This window comes from Zalophus californianus, chromosome 11, assembly GCF_009762305.2.
Source record: "Zalophus californianus isolate mZalCal1 chromosome 11, mZalCal1.pri.v2, whole genome shotgun sequence".
Lineage (NCBI taxonomy): Eukaryota > Metazoa > Chordata > Mammalia > Carnivora > Otariidae > Zalophus > Zalophus californianus.
The window spans coordinates 15,323,930-15,337,194 of NC_045605.1; the positions used below are offsets into that span (position 1 = coordinate 15,323,930).

The following is a 13,265-nucleotide window of genomic DNA, read 5'->3' on the forward strand; positions in this document are numbered from 1 at the left end:
TCAGCGGCTTGTAAAAACAAATACTATTCTGAGAATCAGGAATCTGGAAGAGACTTAGCTGGGCAGTTCTGGCTCTGAGTATTTTGTGCAGTCGCAGTAAAAGATGTCGGCCTGGGCCCCAGTCATCTGAAGGCTCAACTGGGGCTGGAGGATCTGCTTCCAGGCTTGCTCATTCTCACGGCTATTGTCTGGAAGCCTCAGTTCCATTCTGGATGTGGGCAGGAGGCCTCAATCCTTGGCCACATGGACCTCCCCGTTGTGGTGCTCCCACGTCCTCCAGAGTGAGCTATCCAGGAGAGAGCAAAGATGAAGGTGTAAGTCCTTCTCCGATCTAGCCTCAGGAGTGACCATTGCTTCTGCTGGGTTCTACTGGCCACACAGACTAACCCTGACCCAAGGTGCCAATCCGTTACCCTCTGCCAATCCCTTCCCACACTGTTTCCAAAATGTTCTTTCCACAATTAAAACTCTTCAAAGGCTCTCTGTTTTCTTCAGAGTAAAAATTAAGCTCCTTAGCATAGGATACACAGCCACTGGTGACCCAGCTCAGGGCTGGAGGTCTTGCCCTGCTCATCTTTGCATGCCTCTTTCTAGCCAAGATGTATTTGTTCCCAGTTCCCAGAAGGTGTCAGGATAATTCACTTCTCTGAGCCTTTTCATATGCTGTTCCCTTTTTGGAATATCCCCTTCTGATTATTTCAACTGGTTCATTCTCCAAAACTCAGCAACTTGATAGCGGGAGTGGTTTCTTGTCCTCTCCGTATCTCATCTATCATGGCACCCACTGCAGAGGAGTTGTTCAACAAATGTCTACTGAATGGAAACACGAGTAGGCAGGCAATTTCTGTGTGCCTGGGGCCCCGGTGGCATGCTTGGCATACAAGTTACAGCTGGCCCACATCTTGTCACTTCCCCCACAGACTACCTTTCCTGCCCAACCATTGCCCTCTGTATCAATGACAGAGTTGGGAAACCGAATTCTGATCTCTGGTTTTTGTTTTGTTTTGTTTTTTAAGGTTTTATTTATTTATTTGAGAGAGAGCACAAGGGGTGGGACAGAGGGAGAGGAAGAAGCAGACTTCCTGCTCAGCAGGGAGCCCAATGCGAGGCTCAGTCTGCGACCCTGAGACCATGACCTGAGCCAGGCAGACACCTAACTGACTGAGCCCTTGATTTCTGGTTTTTTTAAATTAATAACTTTATTTATTTTAAGTAGGCTCCACACACAATGTGAGGCTTAAACTCATGACCCTGAGATCAAGAGTTGCATGCTCTACTACCTAAGCCAGGCAAGTGCCCCCAAATTCTAATTTCTATCCCACCTCATTAGCTACTAGCTCTGTGACCTCTGAGCTATTTGCTCTGAGCCTCTAGTTTTCATCTGTAGTAAGGGTTAAAGGAGAGGATAAGATGAATTACTTAAATTAATATTTATTGAACCAGATATCGTGCTATGCACTCTTAAATAAATTAGCTTGAGTGATGGTCATCATATCTCAGTGAGACAGATTTTATACCCTTTCTACAGAAGAGGAAACTGCAGCTCAGAATACTCAAGTAGGTAACAGGGCCAAGGCCACAAAGCCGGAAGATTTGGGGTAAGTGGTTGCATCAGAGGGAGAATTAGAAAAAAATAAAGGAGCATCCAGGTTTCTTCCAACCCTACATGACACAGATTTTTTTTCTCTCTGCCTTTTCCTCACTTCTCAAGGATGGAGGCTCTGCCATTTCCCATCAGACCAATATTTGGTGAGCCCTGCATCTTACTTCTTGGTTCAAGTCCCCAGGGTTTCCCCAGTCTGCTCCTGTTAATTATGACAATGATCTCCAGCATTCCTTCCACCCCTTTATTTTAAAGCATTTCGACACCTATCACATCTCACTAGATGACTGAAAAGGAACAAGTCTTCCCATTTTATAGGTGAGAAAACTGAGGTTCAAAATGACTCACCTAAAGTCAGATGGTATTGTTTATCAACAGGAGGACAATAGTCCCCATCAGAGGCTCACGTGCCCGTGGAGTCAAGTGGACATGGTTCTTTTCTTTTTTAAGATTGTATTTATTTATTTTGAGTTACAGAGAGAGAGAAAATGAGTGAGGGGGAGGGGTAGAGGGAGAGGAAGAAGCAAATTCCCCGCTGAGCAGGGAGCCCAACGCAGGGCTTGATCCCAGGACCCTGGGATCGTGACCTGAGCCGAAGGCAGACGCTTAGCTGACTGAGCCACCCAGGTGCCCCAGTGGACATGTTTCTAACTGACTGGCAAGCAGAAGAGCTGCATTATGGAACAAGAACCACTGGTATACCAGATACACCTGGGTTCTGACCTGAGAGCCTCCGGCTACAAAACTACCACAGTTCAGGAACAAATACAAAGTACTATAGTTCAGAAAGAGTAGGTCGGTTTTAGGAGCTAATCTTTTAGTCCAGGCAGAATAGAGAGATTAAGAACTCCCTGGAGGCAGAAACTTACTTTGCCTCTGTAGACCTGTTCCTAGCACAGATCGGGGGCTTCATAAATGTTTGTTGACGTGGGAATGGGACGGGGAAGGAAGGGGGCAGAAGAGGAAACTTGAGTGAATTTAGAATCAAGACTCTGCGGGGGAGACAGCTTAGAAAGTGTGGGTCCAAGAGAGCGACTCCAGGCATTTGTGGCCCTGGTTCCTTTACTCCAAGCCGCGAGGACATCCTCCAGAGGCACAGGGTGCTGTGGCTTTAAATGACTTCAGCGTGTCAATGAATCTGCTCTGCTAAAAGAGTTATCCTCTTGCCTCTGCGCTTGGCCTCCCCCTCCTCGCAGCTCCCCAAACCCTCCTCGCCGCTGTGATGGGATAATTAGATGCGAGAGCTCAGCACAGATGATGCTCCAGTTGCTTAGCAACTAATGGTTTCCATGGAGACCGCAAAGCACAGCCTCCCGAGCAGCCAGTGAGCAGCTCGGCAGGGCAGGGAGAAGACGCAACTCTCAGTTCCTCCAGAAACCTGGGGAGGGCCGGGGTGGGGAAGGGGGGCTGGAGGGAAAAGGGAGGGCTTAAAGGCACAGGGCCCTGTTATCCCTACCCTACTCTGTCCCACTCATAATTTCAGATGGGATGTGTGCTGAGGCGTGGACCCAACACAGCCCAGCCCGCAATAAACCCAGCCTCTTCTTTCTGCTCCCTGGTTTGTGACTGAAATGGGAAGAGATACCTCCCAAGCCCAAGCGTACTCGTCCTGCCAGGTTAGTGGTGGGATTTGAGGAGCACCAGGAAGATCTCCTCACCCCCAGGATGCCAGCACCTAGTGTGTTCCCTCTCTCCAAAGTTCTCCTCAATGTGCAAACGGTCCTCTTTCAGTTTGTAGAATGATGGTAGGATCCCACCAGAAAGGGGACAAAAACCAAGGCATAGGAAAAACAGAATTCAATTCTTCACCCCAAGGCAGCCTGTCCTGGGAAACTGGGGAAAAAACACCTGCCCCTGATCTCCACCAAAGAGGACCCAGAGTGCGTGTGCGCGCGCGCGCGCGCGTGTGTGTGTGTGTGTGTGTGTGTGTGTCCTGGGTGCAGCACAGAGCATGCGGCAATTCAAAGTCTGGGCCTCTCAGACTAGCATCAGTCAATGTTACCTGGAAGCTCGATAGAAATGTAGACTTTCAGGCTTCACCTCAGACCCACTGAATCAGAAACTGCCTCTCAGCAAGATCCTTAGTGATTCAGAGGCACAGTAAATGTGGACAAGCGCTGGTCTAAGGCCCTCCGACCCCTGTTTGGGTCCGTGAGTTCTATCTTCACCGTCACCCCATGCTTGCACTCCAGCTTTGAACTCCCCCTCTCACCAGGGGGGGTAAGAACACGCCCCCCCTTCCTTACAGGACCCTGGCCCTTCTCTGGGACCGGGGAAGATAGAAGGGTTCAGGGCGCAGTGACATCCATCAGGGCTCTCTGTGCAGCTCTTGGCCTCTCCGAGCAGTCTCCCTCGGAGGCTGTTCCCACATCTACAAAAGGGAGCCGGTGTTGTGGACAGGCCATGATGGCCGTAAGGATAGGTATGTTAGCACATGCCCTGTGCCCAGAGTGGGTGCTTTCTCCTCATCACTCCTCGCTTTCCACAAAAACTCGTCCCTCACTTCTGTCTGATTGAGCACAGGGGTGGGGGATGCAGTCAGAGGGGTTGTGTCTCTTTTTATTTTCTCCTACCAGGTCTCTCTCTCCTCCGTTCTCAATCAGTTCAACAATGGTTGCTGATCAAGGCTGGCTGCCCATCCCTGCTGGACTGGGCTGGTGCCCACCTCTCCGGTCTCTCTGAAAGGCTTCCCTAGCATCCCTTTGCCCCTCTCCAGAGGAATCTGACTCCCACACGCTCCCTGGCGCCAACAGCCCCCTGCCTCTCCCAGAGCAGCACTGTCTGAGCCTCACTGGACAAAGTGAACTGGAACCCTTGGCTCTGCTGCCCCCATTCCCTACTACCAGCCTCAGTTTCCCTTCCATCCTTGCCCAGCCAAGGCCCTATCTGGAGCCCCTTGGCGTTCCTCTCCTCTTCTTGCACACTAGGACAGTCTCAGAACTTGCTACCCTTCTGGAAGATTCCCACCATCTGTGGGGAGCAGTCCTCAACAGGCCACACTCCCGATGCACGTGCAGGCAGGAATACTCAGGCCCTAACATGTGGGAGTGCCAGGGGAAGGGGTGATTTCCACCCCCACCTTAGTTACCCTGCCCCTCTGCAGCTGACTAAGCCATCACGATCCAGCCAGGGCATCCCCACTTCTGGCCTGAGAGCCAGTCCCCCGGCCTGAAAAACCTGTCTGGGGGGCCTGCCCTGAGGCTGTAGGGCCCCAAGGGCAGGTTGGACAGGATTCCCCTCCAGCCACTCCCACCCCAAGACAAAATCAGCCACCCCAGGGGCCTGGCCTCACTTGCCTCCAGAGGCCACAGCCTGCCAGCACCCGTTCCAGCTCCCAGCCCAGCTATGGCATCCCTGCTGCCCGTCCGGACCTTGCCCTCGATCCTGATTCTGCTGACTGTCCTGGCCCTGGGGGCTTCAGGTCTCTGCCATCTCTGCTGGGGTGGGGGTAGGGACTCTGAGGCCCACGCAGGAGGTGCTGTGCCCTCCAAGGCCCTCAAAGAGGAGCTGGTCTGGCCAGTTGGGTTTGGGGGTCTGGTGATGGCAGTGACCACGCATCAGTCACTGAGCCCAGGGCACACTCCTGGTCCTCTTCCAAACCCGGAAGGCAGAGAGGTGTGGGGAAGGGCCCAGGCTAGGAATTGGGGTAAGGTCGGTCGCTGGTAACCCCTACTGGCACCCAGAGTCTGACCGCTTGGTGGACAGCCCAGCTTCTGCAGCCCAAGGCTGCCACCTGGTGGTAAGACAAGCAAAGGCCTGTGTCCTGCCAACCCGAGGTAGAGCGGCCGGGGAAGCAGCTTCATCCTCAGAAACGGCCCCCAGGGGCCAGGGCCAGATCTGATGGTTGGGAAGGGGATTGGTTGCCCCCACCCGGAACTCCCTCTTGGCCCCCCAGCAGACTTCAACATCTCAAGCGTCTCTGGTCTGCTGTCTCCGGCGTTAACAGAGAGTCTGCTTGTTGCCTTGCCCCCCTGTCACCTCACAGGGGGCAATGCCACACTGATGGTCCGGAGAGCCAATGACAGCCAAGGTTTGCTACTCCCTCCCAAGATGGCCCCCTGGTCCCCAGAGACCCCTACCCAGGACACCACCTGCACCCCTTCCCCTGCTCCCGCCTTCCTATCAACCCTTCTCCTTGGCCACCCATATTCTGCTGCCCTTTCTCCTTGGGGCCCCCAGAAAACACCCCTGACTTCACCCCCAATTTCCCGCCCAGTGGTGAAATCTAGCTTCGTGGTGCCTCCGTGCCGTGGGCGCAGGGAGCTGGTGAGTGTGGTGGACAGTGGGGCCGGCTTCACGGTCACCCGGCTCAGTGCGTACCAGGTGACAGCCCTCTTGCCAGGAACCAAATACTAGTAGGTACCAGATTCAGGCCACCTGTTGGAGGGTGTGCAGGGAGAGAAGATGGGTCCTGACATTTGCTGGTGGGGAGGGAGCTGGTCAGCTTGGGGTAAGAAAGCGAGGGTACAGGTGAAGGGGTCAAGAACGGGCCTCTGCTGGAGGAGGGCACAGCTATGAAGGGGGAGGACTGGGCTCCCTCCCTCTTTCCCCAAGTCCCAGATAATCACTGAGGAGTCTCTCCTCTCTCTCCCAAATCCCACCACGAAAGCATCTCCTACCTAGTGACGAAGGGGACATCCACTGAGTCCAGTAGAGAGATCCCAATGTCCACACTTCCTCGTAAGTAAATCAATGCCCCCCCAGATCTTCCCTGGCCTTTCCACCCCCTCCCCCCCCGCTACTCCTCCCTGGGCTCCCTTAGCTTCTTTGCGTACTCGTATCCTAGCCCTGAGCCCTTGGCCTTTTGACTGCCTGTTGACTCATCTCATAAACTAAAGCTTCCATGTGGGTAGGAATTGTGTCCAATTAATTTCTGTGTCCTCAGTGACCAACACAGGAGACGCTTCATAAATGTTTACGCAACGGATGTGTGGATCAGTTGATTGGTTGGATGAATAAATGCACGAAGGACAGCTGGATGAGCCAGAGAGCCTTGGGTCAGGACAAGGGCTCCTCCTGCCCACCAAGGCCTCCCCACTCTCTCTTCCGACAGGAAGGAAGGTGGAATCCATTGGGCTGGGAATGGCCCGGACGGGGGGCATGGTGGTCATCACAGTGCTGCTCTCTGTCGCCATGTTCCTGCTGGTTCTGGGCTTCATCATCGCCCTGGCCCTGGGTGCCCAGAAGTGAGGAGGCCAGTGCCAGGCAGCAGGCCTCCAGGAGGTCCAGGATGCTGTCCATTTCCCCAGGCCACGGCTTTGCCCTGTGTGCCTGCCTCCTCTCCTGAAAAGACTGCCTGCTCCCAGGCCTCAACCATGGCTTCCTCAGGGCCTTCACCTCTCCTCGCTGCCCCCTCTCACCAGAGCCCTTTCCTCCCTCTGCCCTCCCCTAGGTTCCCGGTGCCTCACCTCCCAATACTCCCTATAAGCCCCTCAGCCCACTCCTGTCAGAACTGACGCTCCTCCCACTTCACCTCTTTAATCACCACCGCCCCCCCAATAATTCACTCTTCCCTCAGTGACAGAAATCCCCTCAATAAAGTCTGATGCCCCATCTGCCCTGTTTCCCTTCCATGGGCTCCACCTGGGCGGGAAGAGACTCCACGTCAGGCAGCAGGCGCTCTAGTCCCCTTCCCGTCCCACAACCCAGAGCTGCTTCTCTCAGGAGGCAGGAAGGGGCTGGATGGGACCAGAAGTCGGGAGTCAAGAGTTCTCAGACCCCCTGGCCTGTGGGTTTTGCACCGCCCCGCAGCAGGCCGCCCGCATGGTGCGCTCTGTGGGCAGGGCTGGAGGCCGGAGGGTCCTGGGGTGTTGGCGGAGCAAAGGGAAATGCTGGGGAAAGGAGTACAGCTCTGACTGGGGACAAAGAGGGCCGCCAGGGTGGGACCCTGGACAGCAGGCTGGGGGTGGGGGAAGTGGAGAATAGGCTAAGGGGGCCTAGGAGGAGGGAGCAGAAGTGGAAGAACCCTGGGTGGGGGAGGACAAGGGTGGTAGAGTCTGGTAACTGAGGGAGAAGAGCAAGCGTGGTCCGCTTTCCGGTACACAGCCCTTACAAGGATCAGTGACCTTTGCATTGCTCTTAGGGGAAACACCAGGATCTTTAAGGCAACCTTCAAGACTAGCCCTGGTCCTTCTCCTAACGGCCCCTCTGTTCTCACTGTGTTCCCTCCAATATCCTGTGTTCCCTCTTGCCTCGGGGCCTTTGCACAGACTATTCCATATGCCTGGCTTGCTCTTTTGACTGCCCCCATCCCCACCCCACTCCTATTTGCACAGGTAACCCAACTTCTTCAGGGAAGCCTCTGACCGCCATCCCCTCACTAGGTTCCCCTATCCTGTCTTTCATAGCATTACTATGGTTTATAATTATATGTTTATATGACTCTTCAGTTGTCTCCCGCAGCAGACTGTATGTTCCCCAAGAGCAGTCATTTTGTGCCTACAGCACCTGTGCCCCACAGTGCCTGGGACATAGTAGGTACTCAGTAAATACTTGTTGAATAAGTGAACAAATGAACGAATGAATGAATGAACAAGGCCCTGAAGAGAAGGGGGACTGGGAAGTCGCCAAAAATTGTGAAAACAATAAAAAACAACAAACATAGAAGATGCTGGAACAATGGTCTTAACCACCCCTTTCTAGAGCAACCCAAGACCCTGGGAGAGGGAGGCAGTGGAAGAGAAGAAACAACAGTATTTATTCATTCCACAAACATTAACTGAGCATTTCTTACATGCCAGGTGCTACTAGAAGTGCTAGGAATAAAATGTGGAAAGACATTGTTTCCTCCTTCGTGGAGTTTATGCGGAACTTAATGCGAGAGACAGATCCCCAAAATGCGAACAAGTAAATAAGTTAAATAAAAAATGTGATAAGTGTGGGGCACCTGGGTGGCTCGGTCAGTTAAATGTCTGCCTTCAGCTCAGGTCATGATCTCAGGGTCCTGGGATCGAGCCCCACGTCAGTGGGGAGTCTGCTTCTTCCTCTTCCCTCTGCCCCTCCTCACACCCCACCTGTGCTTTCTCTCTCTCTCTCAAATAAATAAAATCTTGTAAAAATGTGGTAAGTGCTATGAAAAATGAGGAAGGAGGTGGACGCTGGGACCTTCTTTGTTTGGGTCGGCCTAACAGAGCTGGGGCCTGAAGTCGGGAGAGATGGGCAGGGAGGATGTGCCCTGCAGAGAGAATGGTCTGACCTGTGCCCCCCACCCTAACTGCACCAGCCAAGGGGGGTTTGGGGGCCCAACCTTACGCTGGGGGAAGAGCATCGGACTGGGAGCCAAACTCCACTGCACACTGGATTCATCTAAGGGGCTTTAAAAAAGCCCCAACACCTAGGCCATACCCTATACTAGAATCAGAATGACTGGGGTGGCAGCCTGACATTAGTATTTTTTTAAGATCAGGAGGTTCCAATGCTCAGCAAAGTTTGCAACTTACTGATATAAACATTTTTTAAGTTGTGGTGAAATATACATAACCTGAAATTTACTATTTTAACCATTTCTGTTAAGTTCAGTAGCATTAAATACATTGACCTTGCTGGGCACCCGCCACCACTATCCATCTCCAGAACTTTTTCAGTATCCCAAAGAGAAATTCTGTACCCGTTCCCTCCTCCCCACAACCCTCAGCAACCACCATTCTACTTTCTGTCTCTATGAATTTGGCTCTTCTAGGTATCTCATTAAAGTGGAATCGCAATTTGTCCTTTTGTGTCTGGTTTATTTCACTTAGCATAATATTTCCAAGGTTCATCCGTGTTGTAGCCTGTGTCCGAGTTTTATTTTTTTTTTTTTCAAGAATTTATTTATTTATTTGACAGAGAGAGAAAGTTAGTGAGAGAAGGAACACAAGCAGGGGGAGTGGGAGAGGGAGAAGCAGGCTTCCCGCCGAGCAGGGAGCCCGATGCCGGGCTCGATCCCCGGACCCTGGGATCATGACCTGAGCCGAAGGCAGACACTTAAAGACCGAGCCACCCAGGTGCCCCGAGTTTTATTCATTTTTAAGGCTAAATAATATGCCATTATATGTAGAGGCCACATTTTGTTTATGCATTCACCTGCTGATGGACATTTGGGTTGTTTCCAACACATTTTAGTTATTGGGAAGAGTGTTGCTCCATGGGTGCACAAATATCTGTTTCGGTCTGTGCTCTCAGTTTTTTTGGGGTGTATACCCAGACATGGAATGGCTGGATCATATGGTAATTCCTTTTTTTTTTTTTAAGATTTTATTTATTTGACATAGAGAGAGAGCGAGCAAGAGGGAGAAGGGGAGCACAAGCAGGGGCAGAGGGAGGGGGAGAAGCAGACCCCCCGCCGAGCAGGGAGCCCGACGTGGGGCTCGATCCCTGGGCCCTGGGATCAAGACCTGAGCTGAAGACAGACGTTTAAACGACTGAGCCACCCAGACGTTCCTGGATCATATGGTAATTCTATGTTTAATTTTTTTTAAGATTTTATTTATTTACTTGACAGAGAGAGAGAGAGAGAGAACAAGCACACAAGCAGGGGAAGCAGCAGAGAGAGAGGAAGAAGCAGGTTCCCCGCTGAGCAGGGACCCCGAAGCCAGGTTCAATCCCAGGACCCTGGGATCATGCAAAGGCAGACGCCTAACCGACTGAGCCACAAAGACGCCCTTATGTTTACTTTTTTGAGGAGCCCCTGTACTTTTTTCCATGGGGACTGCACCATTTCACATTCTCACAGGCACTGCACAAGGGTTCTAATTTCTCCATATCCTCAACAGTTGTTATTTCCTGTGTTTTGTTTGTTCTTATAATAGCCATCCCAATGGATGTGAAGTATTTTCTTATGGTTTTCATTTGCATTTCCCTAATGATTAGTGATGTTGAGAATCTTTTCATGTGGCTATTGGACCTTTGTATATCTTCTTTGGAGAAATGTCTATTCAATGTCTTTGCCCATTTTTAAATCATGTGTGTGTGTGTGTGAGAGTTGTAGTTCTTTATATATTCTGGATAGTAATCCCTTATCAGATATATTACTTGTATGATTGAAACATTCTTAAATGGTAGACTAATTTGAAAAGGCCTATTAAAGAGTAGATGCATTACAATAACTTTTTTTTTTAACAAAACAAAAATGAAACACCCATATGGAAAAATTTTGGAAGCATATACATCAAAATGTAATCAATTATTATCTCTGAGTTGATACAAAGAATGAGTTTGGCTTTATTGTTTTTCCTTTAGTGTTTTCTATATTTCCATGTTTTCTGCACTGAACATGTATTATTTTTTCAATTTAAAAAATTTTTAAAAGATTTATTCATTTATGAGAGCGACAGAGAGCACATGTGCACGTCTGCCCGCAAGCTGGGGGAGGGGCAGGGGGAGAGGGACAAGCAGACTCCCCGCTGAGGAGGGAGCCCAGCATGGGGCTCAATCCCAGGACCTGAGGTCACGACCTAAGCTGATGGCAGACGCTTAACCGATTGAGCCACGCAGGTGCCCCCCCCTTATTTTATTTTTTTAAGTAAACTCCAGGGGCATCTGGGTGGCTCAAGCCCCACATCAGGCTCCCTGCTCGGCAGGAAGCCTGCTTCTCCCTCTCCCACTCCCCCTGCTTATGTTCCCTCTCTCGCTGTCTCTTTCTGTCAAATAAATAAAATCTTTAAAATAAATAAATAAATAAGTAATCTCCACACCCAAGGTGAGGCTCGAACTCACAACCCCAAGATCAAGAGTTTCATGCTCTACCCACTGAGCTAGCCAGGCACCCTGAACATAAATTATTTTTACAATTAGAGAAATTAGCATTAAATTTACTATTATTGGTATTAAAGGTAGAGTCCTAGCGAATTTTTAAAAGGGAAGCTGTTGTTTTCACAGTAGTTAAAACATTTATTGAGGGCCTCCTATATGCTAGGTACTCTCAAAGTTTCTGGGCTATTAGACAAGCCACAGGCAGCTCAGCACAGGGTGCATAGGCTTTGATAGGGAACCCAGGATGCACAGAGGAACCAAAGGGGGCTAGTTCACCCACTGGCCTAATCTGGGACAATTTTAGAATTATAGAATTTTATAATAATTATAATAAGTTGTTATAATTAATAATTACAAATAATCCACTCTAAGAATCCTTCGGGTCCATACTAACAATAAACAAACAAACATGAGATAAGGGGTGCCTGACTGGCTCAGGCGGTGGAGCATTCAACTCTTGACCTCAAGGTTGTAAGTTTGAGCCCCATGTTGGGCGTAGCTGTTACTTAAAAATAAAATCTCTACCTCTTGGAGTTAAAAAATCAATAAATAGGGGGGCCTGGGTGGCTCAGTCCGTTAAGCGTCTGCCTCCAGCTCAGGTCATGATCTTGGGGTTCTGGGATGGAGCCCCTGTGCCGGCTGGCTCCCTGCTCAGCGGGGAGTCTGCTTCTCCTTCTCCCTCTACCCCTTCCCCCAACTCATGCTCTCCCTCTCTCTCAAATAAATAAAAGCTGTAAAATAAGTAAATAAATAATAGAATAAAATAAAATCTTTTTTAAAAATAGGGGCACCTGGGTGGTGCAGTTAAGCCTCCAACTCTTGGTTTCAGCTCAGGTCATGATCTTATGGTCCTAGAATCAGGCTCTACCTCAGGCTCCTTGCTCAGCAGGGAGTCTGCTTAGGATCCTCTCTCCTTCTCCTTCTGCCCCTCCCACTTGTGATCGCTCTCTCTCAAAATAAATAAATAAATCTTAAAAAATATACATGAGATACAGAAAAGCTCTTCTTTACAATAGAATGTCAGTTAAATAAATGGGAAAGGAATGATCGATTTAGAGAGATCATCATTTTACACCCATCCTAGTAATGACTGATTCAGGCAAGAATCATAAATGGATACTAGAATTAATGGGCCTAAACTTGATGAGGAATAGGATTTTTTTTTTTAAATTTTAAACTTTTTTTCAGGAACAGGATTTTTATTTTTATTTTTTAAAAGATTTTATTTATTTATTTGACAGAGAGAGTGAGAGAGCACAAGCAGGGGGAGCAGCAGAAGGACAGGGAGAAGCAGGCTCCTCGCTGAGCAGGGAGCTCGACACGGGACTCGATCCCGGGACCCTGGGATCATGACCTGAGCCGAAGGCAGACGCCCAACCATCTGAGTCACCCAGGTACCCTTATTTATTTTTTTAAATGAAGTTTTATTTATTTAAGTAATACCTACACCCAAGGTGGGGCTTGAACTCACAATCCTGAGATCAAGAGTCACATGCTCTACTGACTGAGCCAGCCAGGTGCCCTGAGGAACAGGATTCTAGATCAAAGTATCTCCTCACAAATTACTTACTAATTACAAAAGAGAGAAAGAGAGAGGGAAAAAAAGGTAACTACCCTCGAGAAACCTGGTGGATACCACTAAACCAAGTGATTGAAATTAACATCACTAATAATGAGACACGCTGACATCGTGTGCCTCTTGATGTGAATTACTGAGAAGGAAGCAACATCACTCGTATGATATTCTTGCCCAAAATGCACAAGTCTAATTATGAGGAAACATCAGACAAACCTAAACTAAGGGACATTCTACAAAATAAATGGCCTGTACTCTTCCCAAAATGTCAATGGTATGAAAGATTAAAAAGGCTGAGAAATTGCTTGGGATGAAAGGAGAGCAAAAGACTTGAAGATGAAATGCACTGTGTGAGCC

At 49.7% G+C, this 13,265-nt stretch overlaps 1 protein-coding gene across 3 annotated transcripts; it reads left to right on the top strand.

Annotated features, from left to right (window-relative positions):
- The first annotated feature begins 4,894 nt into the window (after window positions 1-4,894).
- On the top strand, window positions 4,895-7,110 carry UPK2 (uroplakin 2). Of its 3 annotated transcripts, none has more exons than XM_027577769.1 (5): window positions 4,895-5,024; window positions 5,502-5,633; window positions 5,820-5,958; window positions 6,213-6,283; window positions 6,657-7,110. In XM_027577769.1, the coding sequence occupies exons 1-5, from the start codon at window positions 4,949-4,951 to the stop codon at window positions 6,791-6,793; spliced, it is 555 nt and encodes a 184-aa protein (XP_027433570.1). In that variant the 5' UTR covers window positions 4,895-4,948; the 3' UTR covers window positions 6,794-7,110. The 3 variants fall into 3 exon arrangements, with proteins under 3 accessions (XP_027433570.1, XP_027433569.1, XP_027433572.1); XM_027577771.1 differs by having other exon boundaries at window positions 4,938-5,024; window positions 5,589-5,633; XM_027577768.1 differs by having other exon boundaries at window positions 5,502-5,958.
- Window positions 7,111-13,265: the final 6,155 nt, after the last annotated feature.